General features: G+C 41.8%; 1 protein-coding gene across 1 annotated transcript in view; it reads right to left on the bottom strand.

Moving 5' to 3' along the window:
• cntln (centlein, centrosomal protein) overlaps window positions 1-27352 on the bottom strand; it is a 116710-nt gene that overhangs the window by 8652 nt on the left and 80706 nt on the right. The window contains exons 21-25 of the mRNA XM_089006860.1: window positions 26062-26188; window positions 23393-23530; window positions 22056-22241; window positions 15544-15741; window positions 8919-8993 (exon numbers count right to left, since the gene is read on the bottom strand). Of these exons, the coding sequence (XP_088862986.1) occupies window positions 8919-8993; window positions 15544-15741; window positions 22056-22241; window positions 23393-23530; window positions 26062-26188 (724 nt within the window). The remainder of the gene's footprint in view (window positions 1-8918; window positions 8994-15543; window positions 15742-22055; window positions 22242-23392; window positions 23531-26061; window positions 26189-27352) is intronic.

The following is a 27352-nucleotide window of genomic DNA, read 5'->3' as shown; positions in this document are numbered from 1 at the left end:
GCGAGCCGGTGGGTAGGATTTAGCAATGGGGATGACGCTGGCGACTTGGTAAGAAGCGGCGGAGGGGTCAGTGCGGCACGGCCTCAAGTAGAACAAAAGTTGTAATATTTGGATGACATCAGACTCCACAAATCTCGCGAGAGTTCGGCTAAGTCACTTTCCAAATCTTGTTTTTGTTTCCCTTTGGTATTATTTGTCGTGTATTTTATGGGACGGCGCGAAAGAATTTCATCTCAATGTGATGAGACTCAACCCCTGAGGGGATGCAAGTAAAAATGTAACCTCACTTTTATGACTACATCATCAAAAACTTTTCTCCCAAAAACTTGATAGATATGAGATTACTCTGGCCCAACAGATTTAGAATATATACATGTTGAATATATATACAGTGATACCTTGGCTAACGAACTTAATTGGTTCCCAGACAGTGTGTAAGGCGAAAAGTGTGTATCCCAAACATTAATTTCCTATAAGAAACCATTAAAATGAGAATAATCCGTTCCCATGACCCCATAAAACAGGGGTGTCAAAGTCATTTTTTGCCGCGGGCCACATTGTAGTTATGGTTTCCTCTCGAGGGCCATTATGAATTTGGGGAACCCATTAGAATGTTTAAATCCCTTCAAATATTAAGTATAGAGCACACAGCAAATTAATGAATAACTCGTTTTCAAATCTGAAGTCAAGAATAATGACTTTTATTATGGTTGACATCCAAAAATATGAAATTTTGGCTCAGATTTTAGCAATCATCATGGAATTTAACAAGTTTGATTTGCTTTCGCGGGCCGAAAGTAATGATGTGGCGGGCCGGATTTGGCCCGCGGGCCTTGACTTTGACACCTGTGCCATAAAACATCATTTTCTACTTTCTAATTTTCTACGCCTTAAAACTACACAAAATACAGTGAGACTTCGGCTTACAAACTCCTCGGCTAACAAACTTTTCGGCTTACGAACGTTAAATTCACGAGAATTTAATTTTGGCATCCAAACTATATCATACGATATCCGAGTGAAGTTGCCTTGCTTTCTCTGCGATGATTGCACCTAGTTGCTCATCAATTGTGTTATGTTTAGCTGGGTTGATAGCTTTTTGCATCAAGTGTACAGATGGCTTGTGCGGGTTATTTGTGGAGCCTGATTGATGGGATATTTTAACCTTGCAGTCTACACTCTGCCTTTGAACTATCAATAAAGTTGAAACAGTCCAAATTTCACTGTGTTTTCTATCAATGTTCTCATTCTCTCTCTGTCGTCTGCCTATCTATTTTTATTTGCAGCTCTGTGTTTCTCCCCCCCCCCCCCACACTGTTGCGTTCTCTCCTTCTCTCAAAAGCCACTCCAACAAGCTAAATAACCCTGTTTGGGTTTGGGGGTGGGGTGGTGGGGGGTGAAGAGAGAAAAAAAAGACCAAAAAATCTCTGGAGACTCACCCTTCTCGCTGCCACTTGTGTTGTGACATTCACCGTAACAAAGTCACCACGGGCTTCCAGTCACCGCCGCACACACAAACACACGCGCCCACACAGACACCCCCCAAAAAAGATTTAATTAGTTCGATAATTAAATGAAGCTTAATTAGAGTCACTTTCCTTGGGCGAGCAGAGCTGTTCCTTTGTCATTACCGAGCCATAATGAGCCACAGAACACGACAGCGCCGCCTCAACAGTCGTGCTCACAACAATAAAACTTTTTTTAGTTATTTATTTGTTTTTGATTCCGAGGCGCCGCATCTTTGATATGTTTAGCGCGGAGGAATAATAATGATGTAAGCGGCTGTGTGAACACAAATTAAGTGTATTATTTAGCAGCGGTGAGCGATAGCAACCCCCCCCCCCCACTACAAAGTTCAATAGGCTTTTAAAATGAAAGGAGTTATGTCAGCCCCCGTAGCCAATCCATAACAAGCTTTGACGTTTTATAGCGAGCCCCCCCCCCCCTTTTCCAGATTGGTCCAGCTTGTCTCTACATGGCCAGCCTAATGTTCACCCGCTTGTTATGGTTCCGAGTCTGATAAGAAGTGATGCTCGGCGGTCTCCCCCCCCCCCGAGGGCGTGATTACGGAGTAAATATTAGCAGGCCCTGGGCGTCGCCGGGCGCCAGTAAACCATTGTCCTCTCATAAAGAAATCAACAGAGCCAATGACTTTTTAAATGTTAATATACTGTCATGAGGCCGCCGTGTGTGTGTGTGCGAGGTTGAAATGAGTCTGAAAAATGATCAGGGGGGGATTGTGAGTGCTCGTGTGTGTGTGTTTGGGGCGCGCTGGTTTGTTCGTTTTCATTATTGGCCAGCAGCCGACCGAAGCCAGTCATTTCCCTGTCTTCATAAAGACTCGGCCCATTAAAATCTACCTCGATTCAATAATTAGGACTCCACAAATAAAGCAAAGGCAATTAAATCAATGCTTCCCTGGGCCGATGCCGGGACCCCCGTGGCCCACGTGGACACTCCATCTTCCACGCCGGCATTATTCACGGCGGGCTGCGCCAGAGCCGTACAAGCATCCCCCTCGGCCTGCTCATGATTATTAGACGGCGGCCCGTCCCTCGATTCCGGCCGAGGAGTGCCGCTCGCGGTGGCTCTCCGCTGACCGGCGGCGTCGAGGTTTTTGGATTCCATAAGAAGTGAGCCATTTGGGGTTTAGCTTGATGAGTCAATTCGGATCAACTTTTCAATCGGTAGGTGTCCAACTTGATTGGACGTCAACAAAAGAGTTTGGGTTTCATGCATCGGGGGAAAGGAGGTTCAGGGGTTCTTTTTTGACTCTGGTTTTCTGTTTGCAGTTTTCGTATTTCAGCCACACATATAACGCATTTTCCACACTGTAAGGCGCACTGGATTATAAAGTGCAACTTCAATATGTATATGTACATATTCTAAAATGTCAATTTTATCATAATGTTCCTTTTTTGATGTCAAACAGGAAAATAGATATTGCAGAATAGTATTTTAGTATGTGGTATTTTCTGAATTTTTATGCGTTCTGAAATACTCCAGGGATTGATCAGAGTTTATCATAAGAAAATCATAACTATATTTTTTTTATAATTCTTTATAATTCTTTAAAACTTTTATTTTTATGTTCCTAAGGGGTTTTCATGGAATATTTTGGACTTTAAAATTTCAGAAATAAACAAATGTTTATCTTGAGACACTTCATCCGAAAACAAGCAAAAAATGGCAAATTTTCCATTGTGTCAAAAAAATGGAAAATTATGGCAAAATCAATAGAAAATTCCGCCTTTAAATTTTCAGAAATAAATGATTTTTTGAGACACTAAATACAAAAAAAGGAAAAACAAAACAAAACAAAAAAAAAAACCTCAACATTTTTCATTTCTATTTTTTTTCTAAAAAAAAAAGAAAAAAAAAAAAAAAAAAAAATATGTAAAAACCGAGAAAAAATTCCACCTCAAAATTGTCAGAAATAAATTATATTTTTGGAGACACTAAACACAAAAACAAAAACAAAAAAAACTGCCAAAAAACCAAAAAGACCAGGAAAATTATGGCAAAATTGAGAAAAAATTCTGCCTTAAATTTTTCATAAATACTACATTTTTTTTGATACAAAATACAAAAGCAAGCCAAAAAAATACATTTTCCATTTGTAATCATTTTACAAAAAAAAAAGAAAATCACGGCAAACTTGAGAAAAAAAATCCACCTTAAAAATTTCAGATACAAACGATGTTTTGTATCTGAAAATATCTGAATCTGAAAATAAAAAATATATCAATTTCTAACCATTGCGCCCCCCAATAAAAAACAGAGAAAACTCCAACTGGTTATGTCCTTTTAAGAGATTATCAGAACAAAACGGCGTTTGAAATATCCCAGCATGCACCACGCACAACTTTTCCTATGGGGGCAAATGGAGTCTGTGGCTGCTGACTGTTGTTGCGAGACCTGTCGTGGCTCAATATTACTTCATATATAAGGCGCACGGGATTATAATATCATCTTTTCAAGAAAATGGAGGCTTTTGGGTGCGCCTCATAGTGCGGAAAATGTGGTAATTTAGTGTACATTCTTCTTCTTATTATTTTTACTGAACCATAAAAACATGGTGTGATTGTCAATGAAGAAGCATATTGGTATTCAAATGGAGCATGCTGAAAGGAAATGAACTGCATCTTTCGTTTGGCTTTGAGCAGTCGTGCCGCATGCGCTTTGCGGCTCTTGTTACGTTGACATGTGGCTGAACACGACAGCCGTGGTGAGGAATGGACCCCACTGGCGGTGACGCACACACTTGTGCTCCAACCTAGTGACTGATGGCTGGAGTATTGACAGGGCCACTGAGATAATAAAGTGGCGTCCCACCGGCAGCTCTATTAGACTGTCAGTGACAAGAGGCGGCTGCACCGACGGAATACGTCCTCATATCGCGTCGCTGACAGCCCAGCCTGTGAAGGACACTCGTCTTTTCCTCATCTGTCTATTTCGGTGTCTTTTTATTTTAGGAATGGGATGATATCACCATTAGGCCAGAGTGCTGGCAGAGTGCGAGTAGTGTCACGGGCAGGGGTGACAAGGCGGGGGCAGTCGACTTAACAGATGTTCTGCTCGGTGAGCTTTTCATAAGCAATGACAGGGAAGGAGAAGACGACAGCTCTTTTTTTTCTTTTTTGTTCCTGTCTGATCGACCCAAAAATGTTTTTTTTTTCTCTCTGGCTGCTATGTGAGTTATCATGAATGCCCCAAGAGGCCACCTTCCTTGAAGCTCCTCAACTCACTACAGTAGCACCTTAGCACCAAGATGCCACCAAAGTGACTGTTAACATAGCAAATATGTACTTTTTTTCCCGGCAAACAAATGAGGCTAGCTTCTCCCAACAAATAAATAAATACACAAATAAACAAATACCCTTATTCAAGACAAAAAAAACAGAAGCTAGAGAAGAGAGAACATAAAAAAATGCGAATGCGTCAGTACTAAAATCCAGAGAAAGCAAAAATAGTGCACAAGGTGCCCAAAACAAGATGCTCAAGAAGAGAGTAGACATTTTTCCAAATAAATAAGAAAAACAAACAAAAGATAAGCTAACGCGCTTGTACTAAAACACAGGGAAAGCACAAAATAAAACAAACCAATAAATAAACAAACAAACAAATAAATAAATAAATAAATAAATAAATAAATAAATAAATAAGAAGAGGAGACAAATTTCCATATAAATAAATAAGAAAACAAACATAAACAGATAGGCCAATGCGCTCGTACTAAAAACCCCCAAAAAAAGAAATAAATAAGAAAAAAATGTCGTTATTCAAGACAAAAAAAAACAATAAGCATGAGAAGAAAGTCCTACAAAATCCAAAGAAATAAGAAAAAAAGGCTAATGCCCTAGTAGTAAAACCCTTCCCAAGACAAAAAACACAAAGAGCAAGTAGAGTTGAAACATTTACATATAAATAAGAAAACAAACATAAAAAACAGATAGGCAGATGTGCTCGTACTAAAACCCAAAGAAAACAATACATAAATAAATAAGAAAAAAATGCCCTTATTCAAGACAAAAAAAAACAAGAAACTTGATCAGAAATCCCAAAAAATCCAATGAAATAAGAAAAACAAAACAAATGGGCTAATGCGCTAGTAGTAAAAAAAAACCTGCCATTCTCCAAGACAAAAAACAAGAAGCCCAAGAAGAGTAGAAACAAACAAAAAAAAAACAGATTGGCAAATATGCTCGTTATAAAACCCAGAGAAAGCATAAAAAAATTATCACAGAATTATTATCATTAAAATTATTATTAGTCAAAAATAAATAAGAAAAAGAAGACATGAAAGAAGATAGAAAAGGTCTGCTGGCTGCAATAAGCGGTGAGGAGGGGGGTTGTCAGCAAGGATCCCGCCAGTCCCCATAAGGACCCGGGGGGCAAGTCTCAGGCTTGTCATACTCCGCTCCTCTCTTCCTTCACTCCCCCCTCCTCCCCCCATCACCCCTGTTCTGCCCACGGAAAACGTCGATAGCAGGCTGCCGGTGCCGAGGTCTCTAGTGAACACTAGCTCATTCTCCCGGCATCGACAGGCTCACCAAATCAATATTTAGTTCCCCACTAACAAGCTGCCTCGGGGTCTGAGCCAGAGAGAGAGAAAAAGAGAAAGAGAGAGAGAGAGAAAAAAAGTGGGACAGGGCAAGATGGCAGAGATAGACGGAGAACAGGGACTGAAAGTTGTCCAGCTAGAAGGGAAAAACATCGGATTCAAGTCGAGTGTCAAGTGTGTGTGTGTGTGTGTGTGTGTTAGTGTGGGAGAGCAAGGTGGAAAGGTCAGAGGAAGATCTGGGGAACAAGAGAACAGTGCCTGGTGTGTGTGTGTCGTGGTGCGGAGGCGACGCATGAGTGCCTGCGGCGGCTTCTGACAAGAACGCAAAGCAACATTCAATCACAGCGAGTGGACGTTGACAGCGCTCAAGTTAAAGCTCATGCGGAGCGCTCGCAGAGAAGTGGCCCCAGTTTGATTTGATTTTTTTTTTTTTCGGCCTTTCACATCCACGAGTACATTGGATGTTGTTAAATTCTTTTGTTTTTGTTCTTTTTTTTTGGTGGAAGAAAAAAAGTTGGGGGCAAAGTGTCATATGTATGCCAAGGCAAGAGGTGGCGCTGTAAACCCCTAAAAGGGAGGGTTAGCGTGGGTTTGTTAAAGGCCCCTGGAGCGAATCTACTACTAGTCCATCCGGCAGCATATGGATTTGCAGCACTCTCCGGGTCCAATTCGCCAATATTGAGACTTTTTGACTCTTCTGGGCCACCGTACTTTTGGCCACCTTCAGCGCCGTTTGAGACGGAAGCCGATGTAAGTTGTCAGGGCATATTATTTTCGCTGTTGGTTACTAATCAGGCATTTTTGTGAGCTATAGATCTTTGCGGCTTTTTTTTTGTTGCTTTTTTAACTCATTCACTGCCAGACATGTGCACAAATGTGTCCACTCCAGTTGCAGGGTTTTTGTCATTGTCACATGAATTCCAGGACCCACAGAATATTGAGTCTTAGGACGACCTAAACATTCAATACAGTGTAAGAAACCATAGGCTTTCTTCTTTCATCAGAAAAAAATGAGTTAATTCCTAAATTATATGGGTCTGGAGTTATATAAGCTTCAAATGAGGGCAGCTGCCCAAAATACAATGCAATACATACATATTGATGTATATAGCGCTTTAACAACAGCTGAAGCTCGAAAAAAGGGAAATGCTTTCCCCTCGTGGACTCACAGGTGCTGGTCGTCCTGATCAGATTGGCGACCAGCGGGTAGCGACGTCAGCCCTGCCTGCAGCCTCGCAGGTGTTGGTCGTTTAATCATTGACATTTAAAAGAACACCCGGCACGACCATCCGGTGCCGATTCATTGTTTGTTTGCTGCTTGGTTGCAGCATGCATTGTGTACGTGTTTGTTTAACCTTGGCGGACTTTTACACTTGGTCTTCTTTTGCTACTTTGTATTTTTTCCATTCAGATCATTTTGATGTTTTACATTTTGTTCCTGCTGACTTTATTTTAATACAATTTGTCAAACAACCTCCTGCTCCCTCCTGCCTGTTTTTTGGGATCCGAACCCGCCATCACCACCTCGCAAAACGTGACAGAATGAATCGGCCAACTATCGGATCCTGCAGGTACATCGGACCCGTCTCATTTCCACCCTGTGCCGGGCAATGCTACGTCCACGTTAGCGCAAGCCTCGTCGCGTTTGAATTGCGTCACTCGACGAGCCGCAACGTCCACGTAAACGTCCGGCCGAGACCTCCTTCCAGGTGGCCGTCCAGGGTGACACTGGGTGACTGGCATTGCACGCCCACGTCCAGCCACGCTGTCGTCGTGCATGACGAATTGAGTCTCATCCACGACGAGCCGTGCAACGTCCGCGTCAATGTCAGTCCGAGACCCCACTCACCGCTGGATCCCGGAGCGGCTCTGGACCCGTCTCGTTCCCCCGGAGCCGGGCAGTTCACGCCTACGTCGGCGTCCGGCCGAGACCTGGTCCCATACGGCCGTACGGGGTGCCATTCTGCGCCTGGCAGTCGACGTCCACGCAGAGCCATGCGCCGTCGCGTGAACGTGCGAGAGGGATCGCACTCACGCCCACGACGATCCGTGCCGCGTCTTCGTCCACCCCAGGCCGAGTCCCGTTCCCATCAGGCCGCCGCCCGTCGTATGCTGGAGAGGCAGCGGTTGCCCTCTCCACCGACCGTTCCCTGGCGAGTGGACCAGGGAAAAACATTGCCAGGGCCCATTGCCAGAGGCCATGGCCAGTGCTTTATCCGCACCCAAGCATGAAACAACAGAACCCGAACAAATTCAGGAATGGTGCTCGACGTCCCAAATAAATTTGGGAATAGCAGTGAATGAGAACTTTCTGAAACACCCAAGGATGACACACGATTGTACCAAATTGTAAAAGTAGTAAATTGGAATCAACCATGAAGTCTGAGAGATGACTCAGACAAGATTTGAATATCAGGGAGGACAATTCCTCCAAACTCAAACTTTGTGAACGATAACTAAAAGCAATTTATAAATATATAATACACATTGATTTACATCACACAACAACTATCCTATACAGGAAATAAAGCCGTCACAACAGTAAAAGTATATATATATATTCTCATCTCATCTCATTTTCCGTACCGCTTATTCCTCATTAGGGTCGCGGGGGTTGCTGGAGCCTATCTCAGCTGTCTTCGGGCACGAGGCTAGAGACACCCTGAATTGGTTGCCAGCCAATCGCAGATTATTAGCTATTATTATTATTATTATTATTATTATTATTATTATTATTATTATTTTTTAAATAAGTACATTTTGTCAACTGTTAAAAAGCATAAACGATCAATTGTCAAAGGCATTGATTTCTCCAAACTTTTTCTTTGGGGGGCGGGGGTAAATGCATACGAACCTTTTGCTGGAGGATGTGGTTGAGGTGGTCCAGCCATTCCTGATCTTTGGGAAGTCCTGAAAGACTCGCTGTCTCCTGAAAGATGGAAATGGTATGTAGCATTAGTGACAGAAACAGACCAAATACCAACCTTGATTTCCCCAGAGAGAACGGCCCACTATTCATCCAAACACAGAGAGTAACGAGGTCCGGACCTTGAAGACTCTCCCTGGAGATTTGGCGGACGCCAGTGAATGTTTACATGCTTTTCGTGCAAAACTGACCGACAGAACGGCAGCCTTGTAGCGACCAATGAACACAGACTGACGAGTGACTCCACCGCGCGACTCTGCCTCCTGGCTTTGGACCAGGTGTTAGCGTTTGAACTGAAGCGGTAAGACCGGTACTCTGTCAGCGCGACATGGCCGAGCAGAAGAGAGAGCATGGTTGTGTTTGACTGACCAAACATTGGTAAAACCTAGAAAGCCAGAGCGGACGGGTACATAGAAACTTTGTGTACTGTCCGGGGGTGGCATAGAAGTTCACCCTATCACTTTTGGTTACCTGGACACGTTCCGAATCTCGGTCACGAGTTATGGTTTCTGACCGAAAGAATGCTTCCGGGATAGAAGCGGACGAAGTGAGTTTTATTTGCAGAATGTTTGCACTTTTCCATAGAGAAAACGTGAAAATTTCCTCCATGTCGAGAGGAGTCAGATGAAGTGACACGAGCATCTCGGGAGGATGCCTCTTGGTGAGTCTCACCGATAGAAGATGAGCAAGACTGTCTCCCGGATGGCCTGGGGACACCTTAGGATCCTCTAGCAGATTTGGAAGAAATTGCAGGGGAGAAGGTCTGGGCTTTCCTGCTAAACCTACTGACCTGTTGACCCCACCCAGGATAAGCGGCTGAGAAAGGATGGATGGAAAATTCTAACATTAGCTAAATCATAACAATATGAATAATAAATAATTTTCAAAACAAAAATACTTCAGTTTGATCCATTTTGTACAGTGATACCTTGGCTTAAGAACTTAATTGGTTCCCAGACGGAGTGTGTAAGTGTGTAAATTAATTTCCCATAGGAAACCATTAAAATGAGAATAATCCGTTCCCAGGTCCCCATAAAACAATTTTCTACTTTATAATTTTCTAAGCCTTAAAACTACACAAGTATAACTTATTTTATGTATAATAAATGTGCTATTGTACTGTAATTAAAGAAACAAACTGTACTATATAATAAAGTCATTTTATTTACGTTTGTGATGGTCGTTGATGGCTCGAAGGAATGGAGTGGCCGGTTTCATCAGCATTAAACACTTGATGAGGAACGTAGCCTTCTTTCACCATCTTGAGGAATGATCCCTTTTTCCTCATAAATTGTGTTCTGTTTAGCTAGGTTGATAGCTTTTTGTATCAAGTGTACAGATGGCTTGTGCGGGTTGTTTGTGGAGCCTGATTGATGGGATATTTTAACCTTGCAGTCTACACTCTGCCTTTGAACTATCAAAGTTGAAACTCACACTGTCGTCTGCCTGTTTCTTTAAAGTTTAAACCACCCCCCCTCACTGCTGCATTCTCGACCAATCACGTGACTTTAACGGAAGATTGGGGGCGGAGAATAGAGGACAAAAACAGTCTGATGCCATTTTGTTGTTACAAGAACGGGCTCGTTCGCGAACGACACATCACTCATTGAGGCAGCTCCGTGTACGGAAAAAGTTCACATGCCAAGGTAAAGGTTGGATGCCAAGGTAAAATTTTCATCAATGTAACGTTCGTAAACCGAAAAGTTTGTAAGCCGAGGGATCACTATATTTCGATGATTTGGATGGGGTAACAAAAGTCCCGCTACTATACAACACTTATGGTAATATGAACATGGTTGCTGTCAGTGGAAACTTATTTTCAGAGTGTAGTGTTGCAGAATCAAATGCGTCACACGCTGCGCAAAGCCTCCCCACCCCCCCCAACGGCCTCCCCATACAGAGTTTAACACTTACAGTAAATTAAGCACGTGTGGCCTTTTATCAGTTTCTTGGAACCGCAGGTGCGATGCGTTGCGATAACACCACGGATTGGGCTAATTTGAGCGTGTGCCTAATTAGCGGCTGCTGCTTATCGTAACCGAGAAGAGGGGGGGGGGGGGGGGCGTGAATAGGTGGTCTTCGAACATAAAATGTGTCAGAGGTGATCTCCATCCAGAACAATGCACTCATCCTCCACTCTATGTGAAAAGGCCCGGAGCTGCTTGACCCTCGCTGAACTTTTGCTGGATATGATGAAATGGACACATGAACATGGAGGTGGTTTGGGGGGGGTGGGACGGTGTCGTGAGTGGGAGATGAGGGCACACATGCTATATTGGTGTGTTTCTATTGATCTTGTAAGTCTTGCACGGGCGTTTCAACCCGACAGGTCATCCTGGATGTTTGATTCTTATGAGCAAGGAAAGCCAATTAATATCGTAGAAACTTTCGCTGAGTTTATCGAGTAAAACGGCACCGGGAGAAGATGAGTGTAGCAGAAATAGCTTCAGATAAGCAAAGAAGTTGCTTGTGGAGAATACGTCGGAGATTATAAGAATGCGACGAACGCTCTCATATGATGCACGGTTTATGTTGGACTTTAGGAAAATATTTAGATTTCGCGATTTGCGTTAAAAGTTTAAAATTGCACAAATGTGAAAAATTAAATAGGCAGATGATAGAAAGTAAACAAAATAGACGTTATCATATTTAAATGTTTCATGCTTAGAAGGCCCACAATGGAAGCACAGAAAATCTGGGGTCAATCTGAGGTGACAGACAGAGCTGTTTAAACTGTCATCTTCATGTAGGAGATCTGGCCTTGGACTAATTAACGAGTAGATAAACTCCTTCACAGGAAGAGCTCATTAACCAGGTTACAGATCTATCAGTTCATGGAAAGGACAACCAATTAAAATGTCAGTGTTCTGTTGTTTTATAGTTGTTGGTGCTTGGTCCGGGGGCATAGTATTCAAATTAGAAGACAATGTTTTACTAATGTATCACTTAAAGCACAACCGACGTCTCCGGACAAGTTGTGTCCATAATTTGTAAAATGGCTTCAAATGACTTCTACTGAGCATATTTGACAAAGATTCCACCGCATATAGCTATATTTTACGTTTTAAGACTCGCGCTGAATATTCCGGAAGTCTTGTTTTTGAGTTGGTGACGAGTCCTCACCCTACGTCACTGAAGGCACGCCCCTCAGCAAGAAAGGACATACCTTGCATCACCTCAATGCATTTTGCAATTGTTTGGTCTGAAAAACTTAATGTTGATCCGTGTTGATGGCGAAATTAGAAGGAAAACACATACATTACGCGATGGTGAATCCTTGTGTGTGGCACCGAGGATCTATTTCAGGGGTGTCAAAGTCATTTTTTGCCGCGGGCCACATTGTAGTTATGGTTTCCTCTCGAGGGCCGTTATGAATTTGGGGAACCCATTAGAATGTTTAAATCCCTTCAAATATTACATATAGAGCACACAGCAAATTAATGAATAACTCGTTTTCAAATCTGAAGTCAAGAATAATGACTTTTATTGTGGTTGACATCCAAAAATATGAAATTTTAGCTCAGATTTTAGCAATCATCATGGAATTTAACAAGTTTGATTTGCTTTCGCGGGCCGGATTTGGCCCGCGGGCCTTGACTTTGACACCTGTGATCTATTTGATATTCACTGACAAAAATTAGCCCTTTTCCACGGAGCTTTGTCACCCTCTTCTGCCTCTTTTCGGTGCTACATTTCCTCCCCCAGATGACACACAGTCGGTGCCACATTTCTCCCCTCAAAATGACACGGAATAAATGATTTAATCGATGGCTTTCCTCTTTAGAACTATTTCAATCATATTCATAACTGGATCAGTAACAAGAAAGCATATTCTCCGAATCTAAAGCCATTGTTTTGATTCTCGAGCAAGGCAAGACGTCTTGCCGTGACACCACGAACATGGGGGCGGGACCTTCTGAAACTGGCCACTTCTGGTTTCAAATTGAAGTACTTTTTAGACACTTTAAGTCATTTTTATTGGTGTTTTGCATTTGACTAAAAATATCATACTGCGTTTTGGGTATTTTAGATGCTAGAAAACGTTTTTCTGATGTCAGTTAGGAAACAAAAAAGTGATGTCGGTTGTCCTTTAAATTTGCATATACTCTCAATAAATAGCTTGGCAGAGGGCTGCAGACGTTGGGTGTTGGTTATGAATGGCTGCGTCCCCTGCCGGCAGTAAAAGACAATCTTCCTGTGTTCAAGTCTTTGTTCACAGTGTCTGACCGAACATCTCTGACAGTAGAGCAGAGCATGAAAACATCCACATCCAATGAGCATTTCCAGGTTTTTGACACGGATGTATTACAACCAGTGTCATGCAGGGGGGGCAGGTGAGGCTGTGCCTCACCTGTCATCATGGAAATATCAAATGACAAAATAAATTAAACAGTTATATTTATTTAGTGATTTGTACTTTAACGTTCTTTTCCATTTAACTTCACAATTTTTGGATTTTTTTTCAAAATCGCAGAATTTTCACATTTGGCGTTCAAATACTAAGTAGAGACGAGTGGTGAGGCAGCAGCCGGCTGAGCCTCACGATGAATTGCGCAATCACCGTGCTAACAGTGCTGGCTTGCTCTGCAGTGAGACCGCATTGCTGTCCGTCTGCATATCGCTATTAAAGTGTTCAAAAGCTTTTCGTGTATGAATTAAATTTCTACAGTTTAGCTGGTGTATATAATGTACAGTCACTGTACATTATAGACACTGTACTACAGTTTTTTATTTTATTTTTATCAAAAATGTGTGCATAGGTGAGGCACACAGTTCTCCTGCCTCATGACAGGGGGCGCTGGTGATTACAGATTCTTCTTGCGACTCCTCGGCTGCAGAATAATAGAATTAGTGAGAGCAAGCTACAGTAAACAGTTAGCAATGAAAGTGCAACCATCCAGTCATTTTTTTGTGTTGCTTGGCCTTATTTTCAGAATGTAAGATTACATATCTAAATTGAAAGAATTTTCTAAACTGGACTTTCAATCGAAGCAGGAGATCATCATTAAAGGAAGACCAACACCGGACTGTATAGCTCACAAATTTGAGGGATAAATGTACATCTCCCGGACAGCTTCTCAGCTTTTTGGCCAAGAAGGATCTCATTGAAACAGAGAGACTTGGACTTCAGTTATAAGTAAAGGTAACACAATAATAAAGTTTTTTAAATTCTTTTTTTCTATGCTACAGTTTGTATACAGTATATTAAGAATGGTGACATGACATTTTAAACAAAACACGTTAACTGTTGCCAATCAAATGGTGAATAAGCTGTTCTGTAGAGTTCATATGTTTGTAAATCTGACTGCGATGACGTCAGTGCCTCACCAGCCATGAACCTCACCGCACGTCACTGATTACAACGGTAAGTCCTCATGGACAAGCAATATCCCCAGGAGGGATGCGCGATGGTAAATTGGAACGCTTTTTTGGCCCGATGCGACCAGAAGACGGTGTCAAAAAATTGGACGAACATCGCAGAAGTTGCGGTGAAAAACGGGACGCGAGTGATGCTTTATCAGTCCAAGTCCATTACTACTGTTGTTGATGACAATATCAGATTGGAAGTTACGCCGCGATTACATCGCCGAATGGTGACTGCTGTCAAGAAACGAGTGCAGAGGAAATCGGAGAGATTTCAAAGGGGTGATGAGTGGGAAATTTTGTCCACCATCCCACTTCGCATCTTCTGAGCCGCAAATGGGATGAAATTGGTTTCAAGTGTGAGTAAGCGCAGGGCGAGCAAAAACACTCATCTCCTGGTAGAAGGAGAGGGGTGGACCACATCTCATGGGACGTGAGCATGATTGCAACGAGGATTTGGTAATTGGTGACGCTGTCGGGCGAGATTTACGAGTTGGGCAGTTTGGTAAAGAGTGAAGCTGACTGCAATGAGCAAGATTTGAAAAGAAAGGCTTTTAACTCATTCACTGCAAGACGATGTGCACACAAGTGTCCACTCCAGTGCCAGGGTTTTTGTCATTGTCACTTGAATTCCAGGACGCACAGAATATTGTGTTTTAGAACTACATAAACACATATTGATTTATATAGCTAAATACTGGCAGACGTCTACATTTCAACATGATCCAGTGGTGAAAAGGACACTTTGATCCTTTTCTCTTTCATCTAGAACTGCTTCATACGAGGGTGCAGAAAGTGCTTAAGTTTGAATGACTGTGTCTTCGTGTTGTCATATTATTTTGATATTTGTTTTTTTGTTGTTGTTCTTTTGACTTCAAGATGGCGCAGCGAGAGTGGTTGCCTTTACAGCAGCCCCCATATGTCGTTTTTCTACTTCTTCCTTACCTTTCCTCTTCTGTAACTTTGCAGCTGTGAAATGTAAATTCCTCTACTGCGAGACTAATAAAGGCTAATCCAATCCAATCAAAAAAAAAAAGGCTCTACACAACGGCTATTATTTTGAAAAGACAAAAAAAAAAATCAATGTGTATTTCCTCCAATGCTTTTAGCACAGGTAGAATAGTGCTAGTAAGATATGACCCTTGCCGCGTCGTATTAAACGAACGCGATCATCGACCCTCGGCCTCACCTGCTCCGAGTCCATAATGTCGGCCAGATCGTTCTCGGACATGTTGAGGATGGAGGCGGCGATGGACTTGGCTTTGATCATGGATTTAGCGGATGGGCCGCCCTTTGCCACCATAGCGTCGGTCCTCCTCAACCTCCTCCTCTTCATCAGCTGCTGCTTGACCTCGTGGACGTCTAACAGCATTTCATTGGCCAGAGCCTGCGGGGTGGAGGGATGGAGGGGGGAAATACAAATGAGAAGAAAATGACGGAACGGAGACCAAGAAGAAGCGTGAGGGACGGACGTGCCCGGGCCGATGAATGAATGAAATTGATCAAGCATGCGCGGCTTCGTACATTATGGAAGAATATTGAGTTTGACACATTCTCTCCGTTTTTTTTTGCGCCGCGCTCCCTTGAAGGAATACGGTTCCTGAGGGTGCGTCCCTTGCTCCCGTCGATGGAGAAGCGGCGGCAACGACGCTTTGATATGGAATGCACCTCGCGTTTTGGCTAAAATCTCAGCAGACGGCGAATCATTCATCAGAGGCAGAACAGGCGGAGAGGGGCTCGTGAAAGATTCAGCCATTCATTTATTTATTTGCTTTCCGAAGGTCTCGTGGCACAAACGGGGGCAGCATAACACGGTTAATAATTAAGCTTGCGAGGGGCCGCTTGAAAATGGTGCCCGGGTGGATGGCAAAGCGAGGCGAGCAAAGGCCCGGGATGGCGCGGCTGCCGGGGAGCTAAATGGGAGCGTGTACGCTAAATACGGAGAGACAATTAAATGTTAAAACTGCCACTGTACACGAGAAAGTCAATAAAGCAAACTCCCCTTTGCTTCATTTTCAGCTTATTGATCGAAGCAATAATCTTCAATATCATTCCCCTGCAAGCCTGCCGAAAAGCTGACCTTGGAATAGATGGTTGGACAAGGGGAGCTAGGGATGCGCTCTCGCTCTCATTGCGCACATACAAATAAACAAAAAAGAACTGTACAACTTGCTTTTGGAGCAAGGGACGGCGGGGGGGGGAACCTACAAGCGTAAAGCTTGATGAAGATTTTTCAAGCGTGGCAACCTCGATTGCTCTCGTAGTTGTACACCGGTGGCGTTAATCAAGCTGCGGTGTAGTTAGCAGCTTTTGTTTGTTTGCGGGAATAAATATATAAGGACAACAACTACGGGGTTGTGATGCAATTAAATGTAGATGTTCATAAACAAACTGCAAACAAAACAAGCAAAAAAAGTTAATTGTACTCCATTAATGTCAGGATTAAAAAGAAGTTAACTTCATTTGCTACCATAAAAAAATGAAAGCAAAAACAATGTTGGGGAACATTTGAAGCCACATTATTTTGGATTGACGCACCTAATTGGAAAAGAGTAACTTTTTTTCAATTTAAAATTGACAAAAGTTGACTTTTTCTTGACAAATACAGGTTTAAAGGTAAAGTCAGCACCAAAAGTGTATTTACAATGTGCTTTATTCCACCCCGTTTGTGTAAACACAGTATTCTGATTAATATCATATTTTTGAAGAACAAGACATAAAAACACCTATTTTTTTTCACTGCGGCCATTTTGCCACTTGCTGTCGACTGAAAATGACATCACATGCTTGGGCAACAACTAATCACGGATTAACTGTTTCCTGAGTTTGGTCATGTGACATTCGCGTGGCGAGCCGTGATTGGTTGTTACTGGAGCATGTGTGATGTCATTTTCAGTTGACAGCAAGTGGCAAAAGAGCCGCCATGAAAAACAAGGTGTTTTTATGTCTAGTTCTTCAACAAATATGATATTAATCAGAATACTGTCCCCACCCAGGGGGGAGGAAAAAAAACCTAACAAATAATATAAAAAGAAATTTAGTGGGGTTTACGAACACCCTGCCTGACGAACCTTTCGGTTTATGAATGTTAAATTTATGAAAATTAAACCTTGGATTAAGCACTTCTTTTCGCGACACACAACCCCCACCACGGCTGGCGGAGTAATAATAAATATTAAAATAAATAATATTGTAAAAAAATATTAAAGTAAAATAATATTAATATTCAACTATTATGTTAACATAATATCTCATCTCATCTCATTTTCCGTACCGCTTATTCCTCATTAGGGTCGCGGGGGTTGCTGGAGATAGTATATAGTATATTATTCAAATCCATATTTTATCAATTGTTTTTCTAAATTGTCTTTGACAATAACATTGTATTAAATCAATAAAAAGAAATATTAAATATTATTAAACTTCATTTATTATCGTCGGCCTCCATCGGTCATGGCTGACCATGGATGACTGTCCCGGTGGACAGTGTGCCTAGGCGGTGTATTATGGAGAGCAGGTTGTCGCCTATGCAGCTTGCTCCCCCTCTCCACCACGCTGATTGGACCAAAGGAACAGATGGGCTGATACAATTTGGGGTCAGTATGGTCGCAGGAGCTGCCGGAAAGGTCGCGGAGGTCGCCACCAGACCGCCTTAGAGGCTCCGGGGACTCGTGGATGGCGGGGTCGTCTTTACACCCGTGTAGGTCTATAGGACCTACCCACTGCCAATCATTTATTATATATATTATATTAGTATATTAATATACATGTATTATATATATTAAATAAATACATGTTTTCACAATGCCCGCACATTTTCTAAATTGCAAATGTATCCGATTCTTCAAACAAAAGGTCAACCAGAATCCCAGAAGAGAGTGGGTTCGTTCGACCTTCTGCAAGCAAGCAGAATCCGACGAACTCATAAACGTCATCCCATTTGATCTGATAAGCGACTGCTGCTCGACCTGGTTTTGGTGATAAAAGCGCACGTTTACCCTTCAGGAATACATCGCTTATTACCTAACACCCACAGATCCTGTTCTTTTATTTACGGCCTAATAGATATTCACTGTCACTCGTTGAGGGTTACATTTAATTGACCTAAACCCTGCATGTGGAATAATCCGGAAAGGAGATTAGGAAGGGAATTCATCAACTGTTCTGAGCTGCGGGAGAAACCCGACTAAACACACACACTCACACACGCACACAGTAGGTGTTGTATGTGTGTGTGTAGTTCATACTTCAATCTGCCGGTTTGTTGAGAACTCTTACCCGGCGGGCTAGCGGCACGATTGCTTTCGCCAGAGGGCTAATTTAGACGAAGCGAGGATTAAGGCATAGAAATGGGATCAAATGGGCAGCTAAAAAGACATCTTCAATAATAACTAGCTCCTTCGGAAGCTTTTTTCACACATGCAGACACACACACGAGGGCACAAAAAGCTGGTTATGAGCAGGACAAAGAAGAAAATGAAACATTAGCATACAAGTTTCGGTAGCTTTTATTGACGGAAAGCCAATTATACTTGTACTCTTATAAGAAGGACAATAATGTGAAAGTTATTGTGCACTTGGCCACTGCATAGAGGTGACTTTTTTCCTACTTTTGATAGCCTGAGGCATGTGCAGGGGCCAAAAGGGTCTACTGGCCCATAAGATTAATACTAATAATAACATTTTTAAAAAAATCCACTGTAGAGATTGAGTAACAACAGGCTCACAGAGAAAGTGAGCTAACACACACACACACACACACACACACACACACACACACACACACACACACACACACACACACACACACACACACGCACACACACACACACACACACACACACACACACACACACACACACACACGCACACACACACACACACACGCACACGCACACGCACACACACGCACACACACGCACACACACGCACACACGCACACACACGCACAGCCCCTCCAGTCGTGATCAATACACGACAAGAGTAAATCTCCTCCGGACGTTAGGCAGCCCAATCAGAGGGCCGGCTGTTCTTATAGCGGATCACAGGAGCCAGGGGCAGACAAACAATGATGTGAATCCTCAACACAACAACAACACCGCCACGACGGCCCCACCCCGCCTCAGGTTATGGGAAAATGGAGGCATCGACTGTGTATCAATACTGTACATCTTTGCTTGCGTGAATTAAGATAATGCAGCTTTTGTTTGCAGGTGGGAGAGCGGGAGGGGGGTTTATGTGCAATAGATTTCATCCTTGCGTTTTCTGAGAATATGTCTAGTGGAAGGTGACTAGTAAAGGGAGGTGGGATAATCAAATGAAAAAAATAACATAAAAATAAATGGAGATTTGTGAAGACAAGCCCACCAAGTCACTTCCAAAATTATTGCTGAATTAAAAAAAATCCTGCACTTTATGTTGAGGTACTGTCATGGAACTGTTTCACTTAAACTTGGCATGACATGGATGGTTTTAACTGTTAAAGACACACATCACTTTCTTTTAAACTGAACTCTGGGGAACATGTCAGTAAATGCTGAAAAGACTGCAAGTCAAAGTTTTTAGTTCACAACTCGAATTCAAGTACGGCTGAGTATTGTACATTTCTGCATTGTGAGATTAAAAAAATATTCTAATCTAATTTATTCTAATGTAATGTCCATCCATCCATTTTCCGTACCATTCATTCCTCATTAGGGTCGCGGGGGGTGCTGGAGCCTATCAACTTTCTTCGGGCACGAGGCGGGGGACACCCTGAATTGGTTGCCAGCCAATCGCAGGGCAGACAAAGACGTACAACAGTCACTCTCACACTCACACCTAAAGACAATTTGGAGTGGTCAATCTGCCTGCCATGCATGTTTTTGGAGTGTGGGAGGACACCGAAGGACCCGGAGAAAACCCACGCGGGCCCGGGGAGAACATGCAAACTCCACACCGGACCGGCGACTTCTGCACTGTGAAGCCGGTGTGCTAACCACTCAACTACCGGGCCTCTAATGTAATATAATATAATTTAATCGAACCTAACATCATCAAATTTAATCTAATCTAATTTAATCTCCTCAAATTTAATCCAATCTAATATAATTTAATCTAATCTCAATGAATAAAGTATCTTTCAAATGAATTCATGGTTCACTAGCCTTTATTTTCGCCTAACCTACAAGAATACAAAACAGTGAAATAAATTTGGTCACTTTACCGTCACATGCTAAGTTTTTCTGTGGGTGAGCAGCAGCAGCCACACGCGCCAGCGTTCACACAACCCGGAAGTAATTCGAATATATAGAAAGCAAGCAAGCCGACTAATAGATAGCTAATAAAGAGCCAGCACCTAGCTATCCAGATAGCTACCCGCCTAGTAAGCTATATAATTAATAGCAAGCTAGCTACCTAGCTAATACATTAAATGTCACTAATTAATTGAGCAGAATATTCCCATCCTTACATGTAAGAATGACATATATCATTATATATTTAACATACTTAAAATGCAACTTTACCACCCAGGCACAATCTGGATTTAAATTGTGGTTGCCTGTGTGATGAATACATGCTGTATATTGATCACAGAAGAAAAAGCTTCTCAACCAAGAATTGAAGTGTTCTATTGAGCTTTAAAAAAAGGTCCAACATTTGGCCATTTCTCACTGAACAGTGAAGAAAAGAACATCAAACGTAGATTTGGATGCCAAACTCATTTTTTTGCAGTGGGACCCATTGTAGTTAGCTTTCATCTCGGGGGCCGTTATGAATTTGGGAAAGCCGTTAAAATGTTTAATCAACTCCACAAATGACAGATCGATCGAACAAGAAGTTAATGAATGCTTAGTTTTCAAATCTGCAGTCAAAAATAATGACTGTTATTGTGGTTTTCATACGACAATTAGAAATTTTACTTTAGCTAGCATCATGAAACTTGACATGCGTGATTGGCATTCGCGGGTCGAATAAAATGAAATGGCGGATCAGATTTGGCCTCTGTGCCTCGACTTTGAAACCTGTGACATAAAGTATATCAGAACGAAGGATCTTTCCACTCATCACGCGGCATGGTAGTGAGATTGTAAATACTGGTCTTTATAATAAATTAAGATTTTTTCTCTCTCCCTGCAATGTCAAACATTTGACACGCTGTCATGAAACGAACCGTTGTGTGCGAAAAGGCAGATGAATAAAAAGTGGGGGAAATCTAGTGAACATAATTTAAGCACCGAGGAAAGAAAGAGAGGAGGATAAAACATGCTCTTATCCATGGAAAATTCAAAAAGGGCCATGGCAAAGCGCCACCAAACTATTGCGCATGATTTATGTATGTGCAGAAAATAGACTCTGCTATCTCCTCCTGGCCTCTTCCTTCCTTGACAGACAGGTGTCAGCAGAGCAGAGCTGCAGGACACTATCACTTTCTCTTCTCTTTGCCAGATACATAAACACAGCAGCACAATGATGGATCACATCTCCACAAAAAAAGTAAAATAAATAAAAATCACCATGCCAATTCCTTCCAATTCATCATTTATCTACCTGCAATGGACTTTATCTCTTTATACCCACACAAAAAAACGCATAATGACATCAATCTTCTCCGTGAAAGAATTTGCTGGCCCCCGAACGGTGATTTAAGACAATTTAAGATGATTCAATGCTGCACCCATTTGGGCTTTCGATCAAACCGTAGCTTTTAGGATGGATCACCTCGATGAAAGAACGAAGCTGATCCAACTGGGAGGAGGCCTGGCCGAGCTGCCTCTGAAGCCCGTCCAACGCTTGGGAGCTCTGCTGGGTCAGCCGCTCCGTTTGCTCAGTGGCGCTTTGCTCCAGAGCGGCCATGGCCTGCTCGCTAGCTCCCACGCGAGCCTGGAGGGCTTGAATGCGTTGCTCCTGCAAGTGCGGAGATGGTCGACAATGTTTAAAAAAGGGGAGGGGAGGGTGTTTAAGTAAGAAGCCGGGGAGGAGAAGATGAATTAGATAAGGAGTGGTCAGAAGTATGTGAATGCTTTGGAATGACCCGGATTTTCCTCAAACGTTGGTCAGAATATTTGACCCGATCGTCGCAGTCATAGAAGTGCAAGGTGGGAAAAGTATGTAACATTTGATGACTTTTTATTTACTTTTTCATCCATCCTTTGTTGAGCTTCAATCGGCAGAAGGTTCATGGTGGAGTGCTTATGCACATTAGTAAACATATTATGTTATTTCATGCTTAGATTAGTAAACATATGTTATTCCATGTTTAGCTTAGTACATATTATGTTATTGCATGTTTAGTTTAGTCTACATGGATTTATGAAGCTTATTAGTTGAATAGTTGTGAAAGCTGAATGTAACAAGTATCAACTTTCAGTCTAAATGTTCTCCCAACATACTTGTCCGTAGCTGATTGGACAACAGATCGCTGCTGTGTGACTTCCAATACTTGTCTGTAGCTGATTGGACGACAGATCACTGCTGTGTACTTTCAAAACTAGTCCGAGCGGGCGGGCTCTTGTTCTTTTTTTGTTCTTGTTGTGTTCATGTGCTCTTGGCTCCCTGCTCCGACGAGAGATGTGCTCCTTTTGTTTTACTAGAATAAAGTAGTGTTTTCTGTTCACCATCTACCGTCCCCGCTGGTATTTCATCACAGAACTTCGTTGAACACCAAACCAGATGAGAAACAAGAATTAGAGCCAACAGTTCAGTTTATCAAGACATTTTTTTAGAATTTCTAATTATTCAGTGGATGATAGCAATCCGTCCAAGCCCTGAAATAGCAAAGCAGGCTAATCCAACATAGTTGACAGTTAGGATTTTGATGGTGTGGTTTTCCAATTTATTGATGGTTTCATTTGCTCACACTATGTGACGCTTTGAAAACAAGAAACTGAGAGAAAATATTTTTGCGCAGTGTCAAATGACATAATTATCATCAATATTTATATATTAAAAAAATATTGGCAATAGGTATAAAAAATAAAATAAAAAAAGACTAATTCTGGCATTACTACAAAACCCAGCGTTAAATAGGAAACAATGGCGTAGTTACATCGTCAAACCTTTTTTTCCAAGTCATCCTTCAGTTTGGTACAGGAAGCCTCTTGCTGCCCTTTCTCCGTGGTTGCAACGCTGAGTCTCCTCTTGAGAGATTCAACGAATGCCTTTCGGTTGGAAGCTTCCTCTGATAAACATTTGACCTGTGAGTGCAAAAGCAGCATATTATTTATGTACCATATTTTCCACACTGGAAGGCATGCCCAAAAGCCTTAATTTTCTTCAAAAGACGACTCCGTCATATTGAGCCACAACAAGTCTCGCAACGAATGTCAACAATCACAACAACCCCCCCCCCCCCCCCCCCCCCCCACCGACCCCCCCCCCCCCCCCCCCATAGAAGAGGTGCGCGTTGCATGTTGGTATCTATAAAATACTGTTTCATTCGGTATTCGGGAATCTCTTAAAAATCACTTTGCCGGGCATAATTTTTTTCTTAATTTCACGGTAATTTTCCATCTTTTTTCCGCAATGATTAGAAATGGAAAATTTGCTGTTTTTTTGCATGTTTTTGTATTTAGTGTCTCAAAACAAATTTTTATTTATGAAATTTTCATCGTCAAAATATTCCACGAAAACCCCTAAGGAACATAAAAGAAGGAACATTGGTTATCTCTGTAATGATATTTATTATTGTATTGTGATAAACTCCGATTAAAATCCTGGAACATTATTGAGCTCATAAAAATGGAAAACATACTGCATGTTATACTATTCTGCAATTTCTATACACTTGTTTGACACCATAAATGTAAAATTATGGGGAAATCCATGTTTTAAAATTCATTGAAGATGCACTTTATAATGCGGTGCGCTTTATAATCTGTAAAATACGGTATTTACCGTATTTTCTGGAATGTATGGAGCACCTTCAACGAATGACATGTTTAAAAACCTTTTTCCATACATATGGTGCACCGCATTATAAGGGGGAACCTTCAATGAATGACATACAGTGATACCTCGGTATACGAACCCCTTGGCTTACGAACTTTTTGGTTTACAAACGTTACATTTATGAAAATGTTACCTTGGCATACAAACTATTTTTCAGGATACACACGGAGCTGCCACAATGAGTAATGTGTTGTTCGCGAACGAGCCCGTTCTTCTAACAAGAAAATGGTGGCGACTCTTTTGTCCTCTATTCCCCGCCCCCAATCTTCGGTTAAAGCCACGTGATTGGTCAAGAACGCGGCAGTGAGGGGGTGGGGTTACAGACAGAGAGAGAGTGAGGCCTTTCTCCCAAAAACAAAATGGCGTCTTCGGTTAAAGCCACGTGATTGGTCAAGAACGCGGCAGTGAGGGGCGGATTGGAATTAAACATTAGGTGCATAGTCAGTTTTTGAAAAAGTCTTGTCTTTTAGGTGCGCCAGAAAATACGGTACTTTTACAGCAAGTAGACCCAATGATAGAGTAACTAAGAAGAATAACAACGTGGCTTCCGAAATACTATTTATTTTTGCACGCTAGCTACACTTGGAGCACTGCTGTTCTCTGTCATGAAATTAGCGTGCAAAAGACACCACACCGCAACACGCATCAAACTGGTCGGTTGTAATCAAATATTCTTAATGTGGACGCCATCGGATGACTCATGCTAGCAGGACGGAGTCCGCTGGAACGTACGTATCAGTCAGGTAAATGACATCACCGTTGCTGCATTTCGCCGCAAATCAGCTGTGTGCTTAACCATCTACAGTGTTCCATCCAGCCAAGTGGAGGGATTGACCATTTTTAGACATCAAACTTTGAGATTTATGCATGTAACTTGGAAGCCATCATCGTTTCGCCTCAAAGCTGATGAAATTTTGGAGTTTGACTGAAATGTTCGAGAAGCCTTAAATGGGACTGACTTCTCTCCATAATTTGTGTTTTTTTTCCAATCTAGTTTGACGAAAGGAGCCCTGCTTTTGAAACCTGTTCCAAGTATCCGATATCTTGAGTTAGCTTTTTTTTGGATATTCTTTACATCTATGTAAAAAGAAGTGAATTTGTCAATCTGACTCCTTAAAATCATTGAGGACGGTTAAAACCGAACGCGTTAATCATTTCAATACTTTTACACAAACAACGTTTACCATTTGCCATTTGTACTCCCAATCTGCTGACCTTACTTTTCATGTTACAGAAATAACAAAAACCAACATTTAGTAACACCAGTGATACATACGCATACGAACGATTCAGCTCCCGAACTTTTTGCCTCACAAACATTAAATTCGCGAGCATATAGCCTCAGCTGACGAACTACTTTTTGGCGGACAAACAAAACCAGACGGCGCCATGGTGGCTGGCGGACTAGTTTTTGGCGGATGAACAACAAACCACACCCTTTCTCTGAGTACGGACGTGGTTTGTTATCGAGTGGAGTACTTTTGCTATTATGGGACCGAAAAAGACCCCACCACAGGCTGGTGTTAAGCCAAAGAGGACACAAAAGAAAATTACGATCGAGCAGAAGAAGGAGATCATCGAAAAACACAAACGAGGTGTGCGTTTGTGTGACTTAGCGTCACAGTACCAGTACGCTAAGTCGACCATTGCTACATGTGGCTAAGGGTGTTTCTGTGTTGTCTAAGCATATCGACAGTACGGTTATATCGAAATTTTTTCTAACTCCCGAGAATATCGATATAACGAGACTTTACTGTATTTCGAGCATCTGGATTACCTTCTTCTCCAGTTCCTCCACTTGCCCACGGTAACTTTTCTCCACCTCCTGCAAAAACTTGAGCCTGGTCTTCAGGTCATCCACCAGCTGCCTCTTCATTGTAACATCTCGCTCGGCGTGGCTCGCTCTACACATATATTACCAAAGGGACAAAAAAGAAAACAAATCAGCCCCGTCGCTGATTGGCGATCCACTAGGGCTAAAAATTCCTAAATGTCAACATGTACAAAATTTCCTGCTCTCAATAATATACAGTATAGTGTACTATGTACTGTATTTTCTATTATTAAAATTTGATGTTAATAATTACAGTAGTAAAATGAGAGAATTGTAAAATATTCAAATATACTGGGACCAAAAACAAGTAAAATAAAATAATTAACAAATAAAATACAATAAAAAGCTAAATAAAACAAAATAAACACAATAAATACAAAAAAAAACAAATGTAAAATATTCAAATATACTGTGACAAAAAAACAAGTAAAATAAAATAATTACAATACAATAAAAAAACAATAAAATAAACAAAATAAATACAGTAACTAAAGTAAAACATTAACAAAATGTAAAAAAATCAAATACATTGTTACAAAAAATAAACAAGTAAAAAAAATATATATATATATATATATATATATATATAATATTCAAATATATTGTGACAAAAAATAAAGTAAAATAAAATAAAAAAATAAACAATATAAAATGGACATGTTAACAAAATAAACAAGTCAACCAATAAACAACCGTACAAATAAATAAATAAAACAAATCAAATCAATGGTAAAAAACACTGAAGTCTGTTATGGCAACAAAAGACATTGACTATGCATACACACACACACACACACACACACACACGCACATGCACACACACGCACACACACACACACACACACACACACACACACACACACACACACACACACACACACACACAGGCACCAAGTCCCCCAACTCGGTGCAGCAGGCACGACAGTTCATTATGACAACTAAATAGGAGAGTACGGAGAGGCGCTGATTTGAAGACGCATCCCAACTGGCGCATAATAAATCAAGTGCCCTGTGGAGGAACAGGAAACGGGACTGCGCGCCACCCCTCGCGTCCTCTTGTTGATAAACAGCCTTTTGAATCAGCAGTGACAACGCTAGGCAGACACTAATCGATGAATGTAAATGTTTAAATTATGACCCGAAGTGTTCCAGTCACGTACAAGAAGGCATCAGCGGGAGGTCTTAGTATGGATGACAGAAAATATTTGTATGTTGACAATAATCCCCTTCAGAC

Source organism: Hippocampus bargibanti, linkage group LG10 (assembly GCF_051943395.1).
Source record: "Hippocampus bargibanti isolate YZ-2025 linkage group LG10, ASM5194339v1, whole genome shotgun sequence".
Lineage (NCBI taxonomy): Eukaryota > Metazoa > Chordata > Actinopteri > Syngnathiformes > Syngnathidae > Hippocampus > Hippocampus bargibanti.
This window is presented reverse-complemented; position numbering and strand designations above follow the sequence as displayed.